General features: G+C 39.0%; 1 protein-coding gene across 1 annotated transcript in view; it reads right to left on the bottom strand.

The window, feature by feature from the left end:
- The window catches only part of ube2j1 (ubiquitin-conjugating enzyme E2, J1), a 115,418-nt gene that overhangs the window by 56,142 nt on the left and 44,744 nt on the right, over positions 1-14,532 (bottom strand). The window contains exons 3-4 of the mRNA XM_083934018.1: positions 6,390-6,521; positions 5,819-5,903 (exon numbers count right to left, since the gene is read on the bottom strand). Of these exons, the coding sequence (XP_083790144.1) occupies positions 5,819-5,903; positions 6,390-6,521 (217 nt within the window). The remainder of the gene's footprint in view (positions 1-5,818; positions 5,904-6,389; positions 6,522-14,532) is intronic.

The following is a 14,532-nucleotide window of genomic DNA, read 5'->3' as shown; positions in this document are numbered from 1 at the left end:
ACAGGCTTATTGGCAGGTCAAAAACAATGGGGAGGTGATCCGAGATAGCAGTGTCCACTATTTCTCTAAGGGAAACTGAAAGCCCATGAAAAATGACAAGATCAAGAGTGTGCCCATGTTCGTGTGTTGGTGCATTAACAGATTGAGTGAGGCCAAACGAATCCAAAAGGCCTTTAAACTCATTTGCCAGTTGATTTTCTGCACAGCAAACATGAATATTTAAGTCCCCACAAATCAAGAGTCTATCAAATTTTGGAATAAAATCAGACAAGAACTCAGAGAATTCTTGGAGAAGGTTCTTTTTAAAATTGGGTGAGCAATAAACTGTGGCACACAGCACAGGACAAGAGAGGTCGATCATGAACAACTGCAGCTCAAAGCTGGGATAATTATTAGAAGTTATTATTTCGCATCTGAAGCTCTCTTTAAATATAGCAGTCAAACGGCCGCCACAACCCGCAGCTCGGGGCATGCTGAAGAAGGAACAGCTGGGTGGGAGGAGCTCTGAGAAGGCGCTGATCTGGTTTCAACCAGGCCTCTGTCAACAGGAGGAAATCCAGATTGCGTGTTGTGAAAAGTCATTCAAAAGAAAGGTCTTATTTGTGAGAGATCTGGTGTTTAACAGCGCCAGGTGAACTGAGCATCGACCAGATAGGTCATAAGTTTTCACTTTAATTAGGATCCCTCCTCGCTTTCGGCATCTTCTGTAGCGACTTTTGCGAGGTAACCAACAGAGATGCCGTAGATGTGGCAGTATGGACGTCAGGAGAAGCGGCAGCGTCTTTGAGTGTCCATCAGAGCCACAAATTGGTAACTTTTCGAAAGAGTCACAAATAATAGTATAATATATAATAATATATAATAATAATATTATATATAAGTGGCAGGCGAACATACACCTGCAGCGGTGACACAATCCGAGCAACAAACAGCAGGCACTAATTAAGCCTTAAAGTTTATCTTGTACATATGAGATTCAATTGTTTTTATTACTCACTAAATCCAAGAGTAGTAGGGATGGGTACCGAAACCTGGTTCTAAACTCGACCTGGGGCAAGATTTTGAAAGACTGTAGTATGGCTCTGGTTTTGGTTCAGCTTAACGGTCCGACAACAATTTTACAAAGCAATATGCGAAATGTGAAAATGTAAATCTTCTCCAAAGTCACATCAGAAGAAATTTTTGAATTACTTACCAACAATTTATTAAATATTCAGGCGTAGCATATGTATACAATAAAGCAGCAGCCAACAGTAGTGAGCGTAACCATGCCTACACACTGGTTATTGGCAGCTCTATTCTGAGAAACGTGAACTGAGTGACACAGGGGACCATAGTTAAATGCATCCAAGGGGCAAGATCGGGCGACATTGAGTCCTATTTGAAACTGCTGGCTAAGGATAAACGTAAATATGGTAAGATTGTTATTTACGGTGGGGGTAATGACACCCGATTATGTCAATTGGAAGTCACTAAAATTAGTCGGTGTGTGCATATGCAAAAACTATGTTGGAATTTTCTGCGCTGCCCCTATCACAGATGCCCAGGAAGCAGAGTTGCAGTCTTACACACCTCTCTGCGCTTCCTGTGGAGCACTTTCCAGCTCAGTATCCTATACAAATGCTGTCTGCCCCACGATCATTTAAATTAATGAAATCAAAAATTAACAGAAGAGGAGCTATACGGAAAAAATTGATAAAAATTAACACCAAATCTGCAATAATGCAACAAAGTTGTAAAATAAAATGTGGACTTTTAAACATCAGATCTGTGCCATCTAAAGCTGTATTGGTAAATTATCTGATATCAGATAATCAAATTGTACTTAATACTGCGTTTATCTCTCTATTAGATTCGATTGGTTTTAGTCAGAGTGTGCATAAACCTACTTACTGTTTTAATCACAACCTCGACCGTGTTTTGGCTTATAGTGTGGAAATTAAATAGTTAATAGTCTTTCCACAGAATCCTATTTTATTCATTATTTATTTATGTATTATTATTATTATTTAATAACTTTTGAATTCGTATTACAGGACTACTCACCTATGGGCAAAGGTTTCTACACTAGATGTTTATCTGATAGTGCTGTAACTAAATTTAAAGAAGCAATTCCATCTGCATTTAATTTAATGCCTTATCCTAATATTCAAGATTCCTGTACTAACATTAGTTTCTCTGAAATCGATCACCTTGTTGACAGTGTTGCAGGCTCACTACGAACAACACTCAACTCTGTTGCTCCTTTAAAAAAGAAGATAACGAAACAGAGGAAGTAAGCTCCATGGTATAACTAAAAAACCTGTGAAAAACAACTATGGAGTAAATTAGAAAGTAAATGAAGTTGCACTAAATTGGAGGAATCTCGCTTAGTTTGTCAAGAAAGTCTAAAAACATATAGGAAGGCCCTTGGTAATGCCAGAGCAGCCTATTACTCATCTTTAATAGAGGAGAATAAGAACAATCCTAGATTTCTTTTCAGCACTGTAGCCAGGCTGACAGAAAGCCACAGCTCTATTGAGCCATGTATTCCTATAACCCTCAGTAGCAACGACTTCATGACCTTCTTTAATGATAAAATTATAACCATTAGAGACTAAATCAACTCGCTTGGCACCAATTTTTCTTTTCTTTTCTTTTCTTTGCTTTTCTACAGTTGACCTTAACAAATTAACCTCTACTATTTCGGCATCAAAGCCTTCTACTTGTCTCCTAGACTCTATTCCAACTAGGTTACTTAAAGAAGTGTTACATTTAGTTGGCACTCCTGTATTAGATATGATTAATATGTCTTTATCAGCAGGTTATGTACCACATTCTTTTAAAGTAGCTGTAATTAAACCTCTTCTTAAAAAGCTCAGTCTTGATGAAGAGGTACTAGTCAACTATAAACCTATATTTAACCTTCCTTTTCTCTCTAAGATCCTCGAGAAATTAGTCAACAATCAGCTGTGTGACTTTTTACATAATAATGAGTTATTTGAGGACTTCCAGTCAGGATCGAATCATAGCACTGAAACAGCACTTCTAAAAATTACTTATGACCCTATAGCTTCAGACAAAGAACTCATCTCTGTACTTGTTTTACTAGATCTTAGTGCAGCCTTTGACACTATTGACCATTGCATCCTGTTACAGAGACTGGGGCATCTAACTGGCATTAAAGGAACCGCATTAAGCTGGTTTAAGTCTTATTTATCAGATAGATCTCAGTTTTTACATGTTAATGACAAACCCTGAAACTGATCAGTTAGATAAACTTCAATTTGCATTAAGGAAATAAAAAGTTGGATGACCTGCAATTTCCTGATGTTAAACTCAGATAAAACTGAAGTTATTGTACTTGGACCTGAAGGCCTCCGAAACTCCATATCTAAAGATATTGTTACTAATTCAATTTCTTCCCCGGAGTTGTTTGTGCTTTGTCGTCTCGCAGGTCTCTGCTGATCGGGGTGGTGACTGCTGATCGGGGTGGTGCCTGCTGCCATGGTCCTGCATGACGCTTCCTGCTATTATTATCACTATTAGCCATATATGCTATCATTAGTCTTATAAATTATAAATTTGGAGCCATAAAAACACCATCAGTGGTATGTCTTGCTGTATTGCACTACTCATCATTGATCATGTTTGACACCATAACTAATATCATTTTCATAGTCACCTTAGCTGTGCATGTTTCTTACTATACTGCTATATTAACTGCCATAACATATAAGTCATATTCACATTACTATAGATATTATTATATTTACTGTTACTTTTTGGTTGCTTGCATCTCTGGAAGTGTTTCTCTGTCTGTCTTTGTCTCTCTCTCCATCTTTTCTCTCTTTTTCCCTCCTTTTCTTCCTCCCCAATCAGTCAAGACAAATGTCCGTCCTCCAAAGAGCTGGGTCTTTCCAACGTTCCTGCCTGTTAAAGGGAAAGTTTTCGTTGCCACCATACTCAATGGGGGAATTGTTGGGTCTATGTAAATCATAAATAAGTCATAGAGTGTGGTCTATACCTACTCTGTAAAGTGTTCTGAGATAACTTTTGTTATGATTTGGCACTATAAATAAAATTGAATTGAATTAACTAGAGGAAAATCTCACGGACTAGGGTTGTACAATACCAGAATTTGAAAGTCGATACGGATCCCCAAGAAAATATTCATACATACATAACACCATAGAGAGAAAACTACAAAAAATAATTGATTAGGAGATTATGAAAAATGAAGATTAGAACAATACAAACGTCAATAACAAAACTTTTAGAAAGTTGTCTCATAGTGAAAAGAAAAACGAAAACATAACTGTAGGGTGTATAAATATGACAAATATTTTCAAACTCTGATTGTTTTACTGTGTTTTATAGCTCAGGGATTGGTGTGGACATTAAATGATTCCATGAAGGAGGTTAAATCTGGGATTCAGTGGGTAAATCAGTTGTTGTTAGTCAGGTTTCTCCACAGTGTAAACAGGGATCTGGTCCATGCTAATGGATTCTGCTACAGTCATGTTTGTCTTTGATGCTTCTGCTTACTTGGCTCCATATTTTCATTGCTGATTAAATAGAGTTGGCAAAACAGCTGCCACTGTTACTATCTCGTTGTTGGTTGACTTTTCAGACACGTCATTGTGTCCTTCTATTGAATTAACATCTCTTAACATTAGACAGCTTAGCTCCACCGTTAACGTAGCTGTTTGTTATTAGATTCTAGCAGCTTGTTTACATTCTTAGCCTTTCCCTGGTCGTTAGCCTCTTAGGCTAAATACTTCCGAATTGCACTTTTACTTTGTTCATTTTCTACTAAAACTGGTCTGAAGGTGTGCTCAGTGTTCAGTCAAGCTCAGTGTTGTTAATGTGATGAACTAGTGTTCATGTGCTCACAAAGACGAGCTGTAGCTTCTGTCTTGTTTTGTCTGCAGCACTGCTGGGTGACATTATTGGTCAACTAGAGGAGGAGGAGGCTGCACTGTTGATGGCAGAGGTATCAATACATTAGTTAGTACCTAATCCAAACACATTTTTTGTATAATTTATTTCATAGTATTGATATTTTTTGACAACCTTGTTATGACTACAACTTAAACTTTAAAAAAGTGAACGTTAACTTTTGGTTTTACCAAAGACCTGTACGTTAGAGTTTGTTTGTTCATAGAGTAGGTATGATATGTGTTAATGGTAAGACTTCTTTGTCTATCTGTGTCTATTGGAAAAGTAGTAAACACAATGGCATGTTATTCGGAAATGATTTGTATTGATGATTTTATCTCTGCTTTGTCATTTGTATTCCATTTTCTACCCAGGTCATAATGTAGGCTAACAAAAATACTTTACTTTCATTCCCTGGTCTTTGATAAAAATGTATTTATTTGAAGGTAAGCAGCAGTGCCACTTTTATAGAATTCTCTTTTTAATTTATTACGGAAAATGTATGTCTCCATTAAACAAATGTTGAGAACTTTATCAAATTGCATGGTATAGCATTGTTATATATTAAAACATGTCATTCCCTGTATCATAGCCCATGTAAATATACACATATTGGATTGTCTTATAAAAAAGAGATGCACACCATTATTGAATAAGTGAATAAAAACAGCATGTCAGCGCAGCAGAGTATTGAATGCAATACACCTGCTGTACTGATGAAGTAGTGCTGTGAAAACGTACATTTTGCTGAATGTACCCTGTGAACCATTGGACTACAGATGATTGCACCATACTCAATTTGTTTAATCGTGACTCTTAAAACAGTGACTTGTATTAAGAGAAATAACTAATTAGAGGAACTCAGGGCATGAGCTACAATGTCTTTGTGGAAACTTACTGCTCCAGGAGGGCTGCCAGGTCTCTGGATGGTGGCCAGAGATGCTCAGACAAATTTTTTTCCCAACTTCGAATCTTCCATTTGGCTAGTAAGAAAGGCAATAAAAAGAAGGTGAAGGTAAGTATGTGGTGGAAATAAATTAATAAAACACATTGTCTATACAGACACAGTTAAGAGCATAGAAAAAGAATGGGAGTAGAACGGACATTGAACTGTTTGCTGTGGTCATTTGACTAGTTCATAAGAAAAGCTGGACAAAATGAAAGAGTGGCTTACAAATTATTCATAGTGCTCTTAACTTTTATCAGCCTGTCATTAGTGCAAGTGTCATACAGCTGTCTGATATAATAAGACAGTCTCATATTCCCACGAAACCTGTGCAATTCCCCTTGACAATGTGATGACAGCTTTGATCTGACAACTGTCACGATGTGTGATGTAACCAGAAAAGGCTGCGAGTTAAATGATATGCTGTCCATTTTCCACTCTTTGATCATCTGATTTGACATCTTCCTGTTCCACTTTTTTATAATCTGATGTAATTGAGAGGTGGCCTTCGCTGGCATCTTACTGTGAGGAGGATGATACTTGGGGGCTTCATGGGGTACTCTGGGGGAAGCACGATCCTGCCGTGGTAAACGCCGCCATCGAAGTCAGAATCTGGGGGCCCACGAACGGAGAAGTGCCATTCAAAGAGATTATCCTGCAAGGAGACATAAATGTCACATATAACTGACACGTTCAGTAGGAGATACCAAACCTGTTACTTCTCATGTCTATTTAAAGTGACAATACTGACAGGGAAGTGTCCTGTGAAGTGTGCTAATGTATTATCTATTCTATTTCTATGAAAACATCACTAGGTCTTAAATTATGAATCTTTAGAATTTAAGTCTAGCCCCCCCATTTTCTCTACCTTTATTAACATGTTTTACAGATTTATTCTGAAATACTGTTAGCTTTCATTGTTCATAATTTAATAGAATATTTGCTGTGGCTGTACCACTGCTGTGCTAGCATGTTTAAAAAAAAAAAAACCAAGGCACTTCAACAAAAACTTTTATTTTGTGAAAGAAACAGTGAGCAAAATTAGAGAGCAGTTACTGCATTGTGTCAGAAGAGAATACTTCAACACTGTTTTCTTAGGGCTATAGGATTAAAAAATGAATAGGAAGTGTGAGGCCACAGCTTTGGATGACCTCAGCATATCTGTGCCCACAGGACATCACTAATTTCTCACACTGCTTTGGTTTGATCTTGGTCCATTCTTCTTGCAGTCTCTTCCACAGTTCGTGAAGTCTTAGACATTACTTTGTTGACAGGGATTTTCCAGAGATTCTCTATGGGGTTTAGATCTGAACTTTGGTCGGGCCATTTCATTGTTTCAATATTCTTAGCTTCAAGGAACTGCTTAACCTTTTTCGCAGTGTGAGAGGGGGCATTGTCTTACATGAAAATTGCAGGCTGATTGGGAGACAATTGCAGTGGATGTATTGCATGTTGCTGAAGAAGATTTACATAAACATTTGCATTTACCCTGCCATGTAGCTGTACAAGAGGCCCAACTACACTTGCAGAAAACATCCCCCAAACCATGACACTTCCTCCTCCAATAATTGACTTCTTTACACATTTTGGGCTAGGTCGATTCCCCATTGAGAGTCTTTGCATAATCCTGTCCTCTCGTTCACTTGTTTTAGGTGGACGATCAGCCTTTTTGAGAGAGATATTGTGTCCTTGTAAAGTATCTTTATTCTGATATTCTTTAAATCACAGATTTGGAACTACACCTCTCTTGGAATGGCTGAGAGGTTCATCCCTTTGGCCTTCATCTGGACAACCTGCTGTTGCAGTGACCTTAGAGTAGCTTGCCATCTTGCAAAGTAACCAGGAGAGCTGCCACATAAATAGGGTATTTCCAACAATTAAGTAAATTGTCACCAGGTACCAGACTAACACCAATAACTGGGAGGTAGTGTTCTCTAATTTTGCTCACAGCTTTTTTTCACAAAATAAAGGTTTTTGTTGAAGTGCCTTAGTAAGTTTTATTTTTCCAAATTTTTTTATTGGATTTTTCAGACAAGTACACAAAAAAAGGCATAATAGCCGTACAGTGTGTCTTCTTTAAATTGAAAAAAACAAAAAAAACAAAAAAAACCCCACATGAATCTCACCATTCCTCCTTCCAAAAAGTTTATTTATGTTGCAAGCCCAACATAAATAAACTGAAATTAGGGACTGCCAGTCCCCCTTCAGGTTTAGGGAGTTGAAGAATATGTTTTCTGATATGGGCTGGTTTATCCTGCCAAATAAAGATGTTAAGTTGTTGGTCTAGATTAGTAAAAAATGATTTGGTAAGACAAAGTGAGATGTTGACAGTAGGTACAGAAACTTTGGTAAAATTACCATCCTAATAACATTAACCCGGCCTGCAAGGGACAGGGGGAGGCCCGCCCATCTAGACAAGTCTGACTTGTGTTTGTCCAATAGCGGCTGGAAGTTCTTTTGAAAAAGGTCCCTGAAGGAGCTGGTGAACACCCCCAAATACCTGAACCCCTTGTCAGCTGTTTTAAAGGGGAATATGGATTGTGGGAGTGATCTCGCCAAGTTGTTGACAAAAAATAACTCACTTTTCTGAATATTCAATTTATACCCTGATAGGTGCCCAAACTGATCCAGAATTACTAAAACTGGGGGGAAAGGAGGATGTGGGGTTTGAAATAAATAAGAGGAAGTCATCCGCATGTAAGAAGAGTTTGTGGACTAGACCGAAATGGGTAATGCCTTCAAACTCATTCTGGTTTCGAAGCCAGATGGCTAATGGCTCGATGGCTATGTTGAACAACAAGGGTGAGAGCAGACAGCCCTACCGGGTCCCAAATTTGAGAGGAAAATGTAATGAACGGAAACCGTGAGTGTTTACAGGTGCAGAGGGGGTTACATACAGAAGCTTAACCCTAGAAATAAAATTAAAATCAAAGCCAAATTTCTCCATAAGGAAAAATAGAAAGCCCCACCATACCCGGCCAAATGCTTTCTCTGCATCTAGCGCCACAAGCCCGAGCTATAAGCTTTTAAGAGGAAAGTTTTAAGTTATGGGGACAAACAAATATGGGGACAGTGTCTGCCTCCCGAACAACACTTGGAAGTTGGTTCCACAGGAGAAGAGCTTGGTAGCTGAAGGCTCTGCCTCCCATTCTACTTTTGGAGACTGTAGGAACAACAAGTAGCCCTGTATTCTCAGAGCGCAGCGATCTAGTCAGGTAATACGGTACTATGAGCTCTTTAAGATACTACAGAGCCTGACCAATAAGAGCTTTGTAGGTAAGAAAAATTATTCTAAGTTATATTCTAGATTTTACAGGTAGCCAGTGCAAAGAAGCTAATACAGGAGAAACATGTTCTCTTTGATTGGTTTTAGTAATTACTCGAGCTGCAGCATTTTGACCAATTGGAGACTTTTTACAGACTTATTGGAGCAGCCTCATAAGAATAAGCATGATAAGGAGTTGCAATAGTCCAGCCTAGAAGTAACAAAAGCAGTAACTGACACAATGTTACTAATTTTCGCAATATTACGCAGGTGAAAATATGTATTCTTTGTCGTTAGTTTTATATGAAAATTGAAGGACATATCCTGATCAAAAATAACACCCAGATTCCTTACTGTGGTGCTGGAGGACAACGCAACATCATCCAGAGTAACAATATCTTTAGATATTGAGTTTTGGAGGCCTTTGGGGACAAGTAAAGATGGTTTGAAAGAGGAGTAAAAGAAGCCGTCGTTAAGACCCAATAGAGCACTAACAAAGCCGAAACCAACATCTCATCAATGACTGTCACTCTAACGGTTGTCGTTGGCACTTGGAGCGCAAAGTGTTCCAATGACATCATCGGCCTTGTGAAGGGTTAATTACCTGGATCTCCACACCAGATAGTTCGACCAGTCCCAGCCTGGTCAGATGCGTACATGAACTGATGGAGCCTCTTGTATAAGAGGTGAAATGACTTCCTAACCAAGTCCAGTTGCTTTTGACTGAAATGCTTTCGGGATAACGATGACCTGGACAAATGAGAACATTCACAGGCTGATTACTACTGAGAGTTATAGGAATACATGGCTCAATAGAGCTGTGGACCGTTCTTTTTTCCCTCCATTAAAGATGAAGTAATAGGCTGCTTTGGCATTATGGAGGGCCTTCCTATATGTTTTTACTTTACTGACGTTCTTGCAAAACTAAGCTAGATTCCTCCAATTTAGTGGAACTCCATTTACTTTTCAGTTTTCGCGATACTTCTTGTAATTCAAGGGTTTGTGAGTTATACCATGGAGCTAACTTCCTTTATTTCATTATCTTCTATTTTTAAAGGAGTAACAAAGTCGAGTGTTGTTCGTAGTGAGCCTGCAACACTGTCAACACTGATGTAGGTACAGGAATTTTGAATATAAGGATAAGGCCTTAAATTAAATGCAAATGGAATTGCTTCCTTAAATTTATTTGTAGCACTATCAGATAAACCTCTAGTGTAGAAACTTTAGCCCTCCTAGTCCTGTAATATGAATTCAAAAGTAAGGGTCTGATATAATATGATTCTGTGAAAAGACTATTAAGTCATTTCCACACCATAAGCCAAAACAAGGTCAAGGGTGTGACTAACAGTGAGTAGGTTTATGTACACTCTGACTAAAACCAATTGAATCTAATAGAGAGATAAACGCGGTACTTAGGCTATTATTATCAATGTCAACGTGAATATTAAAATCTCCTACAATGATTACTTTATCAGATTGACTAAATTTGACAGAAACTCTGAGAATTCAGATAGAAATTTAGAATGCGGACCAGGAGCATGGTACACTACGAACGAATATAATTGGCTGCACGGTTTTCCAGGTTGAATGTGAAAGACTAAGAACAAGAGTTTCAAATGAATTATAATTTAGTTTAGGTTTAGGGTTGATTAATAGGCCTGAGTCATAACTTACCTGCAACGCCTCCTCCTCAACCACTGCCTTGAGGAATATGAGTATTAATATGACTGTGAGTAGTGGATTAATTTCGGCTAAAATATTCTTCATGACACATTTAGGTTTTAGTCAGACAGAGTAAATCAATTTGATTATCTGATATCAGATCATTATTGTTAATTTTTATCACGTTTTTCTGTATAGCTCCTCTTCTATTACATTTTGATTTAGTTAATTTAAATGATCGTGGGGCGCAGAGAGGTGTGTAAGACTGCAACTCTGCTTCCTGGGAATATGTGATAAGGGCAGCGCAGAGAGGTGTATTAAACTGTGACGCTGCTTCCTGATCCGAACATTGGGTTGTCATGGTTTTAGACCAGGGCTGGACTGGGACCAAAAAATGGGCTTGGCATTTTCGTCCCTGGTGGCCCACCATAGTCATTTACATGATATGTGTAAGCACACGCCATACCAGAGGATGTATGTGCACATTGTGAAGTTTCAAAAATTAAAATAAAGTGCAGTAGCCTACATGGAAGAGAGTAACCATGTTTTAAAAAATGTATATGCTCTTACTACTCACAGAGACCTTCTTCTTGGGGGAGACAACCACAGTGCCAAAATTCAAACTTGAAGTGAAAGTGGTTGTCAAAGAAACACTGCTAGAGATGTCTTTCAGTGTTTAATTAAACATACAATTTACACAAGACAATGAGGCCTACAGTAAGAAAGAGGGATATGCAGAGACAGGCAGACAAAGGAAAGAGAGAGAGGCAGGGATGTTAGTGTCACTAGTGTTTCTTCTCTGTTTACCAATGATTAATCATCCATATCAGCAAAGAAATGTTTCACTACTATTATGTGATAATAATAGGCCTAACTGTAAGCTGCAACACCTGCAAACTATAACTTTATGGCAAGCTAAAATAAATAACACTGAGTTGGACACGAAATCTACTCAAAGCATTTTGAAAGTTAAAGTTTCTTCTAGTCAGACAAGTTGATTGTATGGTAAGGATGTCCTCTTACCTTTTCTTAGCTGGCAGTTTCGGCTGTACTCCAGCCTTCCTCAGAGCTGCTGTTTTCTTCCAGGTATGACATTTTATGAAAACAGCTGACCTGGCCTTCAAAATAAAGTTCCCCAACCAGTTTGTCCTTACCATACAACTAATTTGTCTGACTAGATAAAGAAGACATTAGGAATACAATCGATCTACTCAAAGCATTATTTGGCAATATAGGCTATAAAGGCAACACACACACACACACACACACACACACGTATGTTTTAAGTCTGACTAAGTCTGATGTGCTGACAAATTTCCGAGTGAAGCTTTGCTTCCTGCTTTGCTACAGTGCGGACGCTTTTCTGCTTGCTCTCGCCTTTGCTTGCATTTTTTCTACTATCTGCTACTATTTGCTTCTCCTCAATAAGAAACAAAGAGCAACAGCTCCTGGATACTTACAAAACCAGTGGGATTATATTTCTTTTAGATAACAGAGGCATTTTTCAATATTTTTACGACTTCCTCAACGCTAGGCAGGGAGGCCTATCATTCAAGATAAGCCTGAGCCTGTGCTACAGTGCTAAAGGTTATCAGCAGAAGATGCCTCCCTTCTCTACGGAAGATTACCACAAACTACTACAGAAGATTTTACTGTTGGAAACAAAAATTAATCGGTTAGAAGTATATATAGAAGTGAATGGATATTGTGGAAACAATACCACTCTAGCACTGACTGAAAACAGTGGACAGGGGCATGCCAGAACCCAGCTAACTAGCAATGATGAAGCTACGAGGAAATGGGAGGTCCCTGTACAGGGTAATAAATCTACCAGCGATAATCCTCCCTGGAACACACTTAGTGCAAAGCCAAAGAGAAGACCAACTCCCTGCGACAAGGGTGAATGGATAACTGGGAGGACCCAGCGCCCCGATATCTCTGATCTGACCGATTGGCCTGCGCTACCATCTCTATCCAGGCATAGCGCTTCATCAACTCCACTGCTGCGTAGGACACAGCAGCAGACAGCTGAGAAGAGGAAAAGTACCAAGAAACCTCCCCAGCAAGCAAGTGTTCAACTAAAGAACAGGTTTGTGGCTGCACACCCAAATGTTAAAAATTATCATTCTGCACATTGGTTTTAATGACATTGAAAAACAACAATCAAGGGAGCTGAGAGAGCACTTCAATAAACTCTTTGAAACAGTCAGCGCTGTGAATGCTGAGGTGTTTATCAGTGGTCTTCTACCCCCGATCAGGAGAGGAGCTGAGAGATTCGGTCGACTTTACTCGCTGAATGAGTGGCTCTCCAGCGCTTTTCTTCCTCGTTCAATGCATTTTATTGACAATTTTAGCTTTTTCTGGGACCGCAGGCATCTTTTTAAGGCAGACGGACTTTGTCTAAATAAGCTGGGAGTAAAGCTTTTCATGACCAACATGTCTTACTTCCTGCGTCATCCATCTATCATCACTGCCAAGGACAAGAGACAAGAGGAACGAACGAAAAAGACAGACACAACACAGCTAATCATGAACGTCGAAGGAGGACCACCATTGCAAAAGGAGAGCACTGACCATGAGAGACACCAGAGCAAAGAGGTGAGGTGTCCATCCCCCTCTACCGCCCCCTTCATTTCGAATGCGCATGAAGATCCCTCCCCCACACCCCCCAAGCCTCCATCCAGGTCTCCATCCTCCCTTCCTCAAATAAGCCTTTCTCCCCTCTTCTCTCCCTTGGAGTTCCGGGAGCTAACTTATATTTTTACCCCCCTCAGCGTCATCTCAGTGGCACCCCCTTCTCTGCTCAATGTTAGGTCTCTGAATAAAAAATCATTTTTAGTCAACGGTTTTATTACCACTTCCAAACTTGATTTTATGTTTTTAACTGAAACATGGCTGGAGCAAAATAACAGTGCAAGCATTCTGATCGAGACAGCACTCCCCAACTATAAATTTATTGATGCATTTAGATCTGGGAAAAGGGGGGGAGGGGTTGCTGCTATATTTAAAAACATATTTCAGGGGAAACAGATGTCACTTGGTGATTTTGCATCATTCGAATACACCTGTGTGCTGTGTTGAAATGCTCTCCCAAAATTCTCCTGTTAATTATTTACAGGCCACCTTAATACTCAGCAAATTTTTTCGATGATTTTACCGAATTATTGTCTAGCATCTCCACTGACTTTGACTGCCTACTTATAACTGGTGACTTTAATTTTCATATTGACGATTTGAATGACAGGGGTGCAAAGGAACTTTTTACTATTTTAGATACATTTGAACTGTCTCAACATGTGAAAGGCTACTGAGGCTACAAAGGCTATTCATTGTAAAGGACACACCCTGGACCTGATTATCACAAAAGGTCTCAATGTTTCTGACGTTCTTGTGACTGATCTTTCATTGTCTGATCACTTCTGTGTTTTCTTTAATATTTCTTTAATTCCGGAAACACAAACAGAATCAAAGAATGTCAAAAAGCGCTACATCAATGAACATGCTAATGTACTTAAAGATGCCATCTCCTTGCTACCACCTCTAAACCCATGCCATGCTGATGATCTTGTAAACAACTTAAATTCCAAAATTGTGAATATCATAGATGTCATTGCACCTGTTACAGTTAAAACGATTTCTGGTAAGCAAAAGGCACCCTGGAGAAAAGCTGCTGTTGTAACAGCCCAGAGAAGAGAGTGCAGGAAGGCTGAAAGAATCTGGCGAAATACAAAACTTCATA

Source organism: Echiichthys vipera (genome assembly GCF_963691815.1).
Source record: "Echiichthys vipera genome assembly, chromosome: 19".
Lineage (NCBI taxonomy): Eukaryota > Metazoa > Chordata > Actinopteri > Perciformes > Trachinidae > Echiichthys > Echiichthys vipera.
The sequence above is the reverse complement of the archived record's forward strand: the minus strand, read 5'-3'. Positions and strand labels throughout refer to the sequence as shown.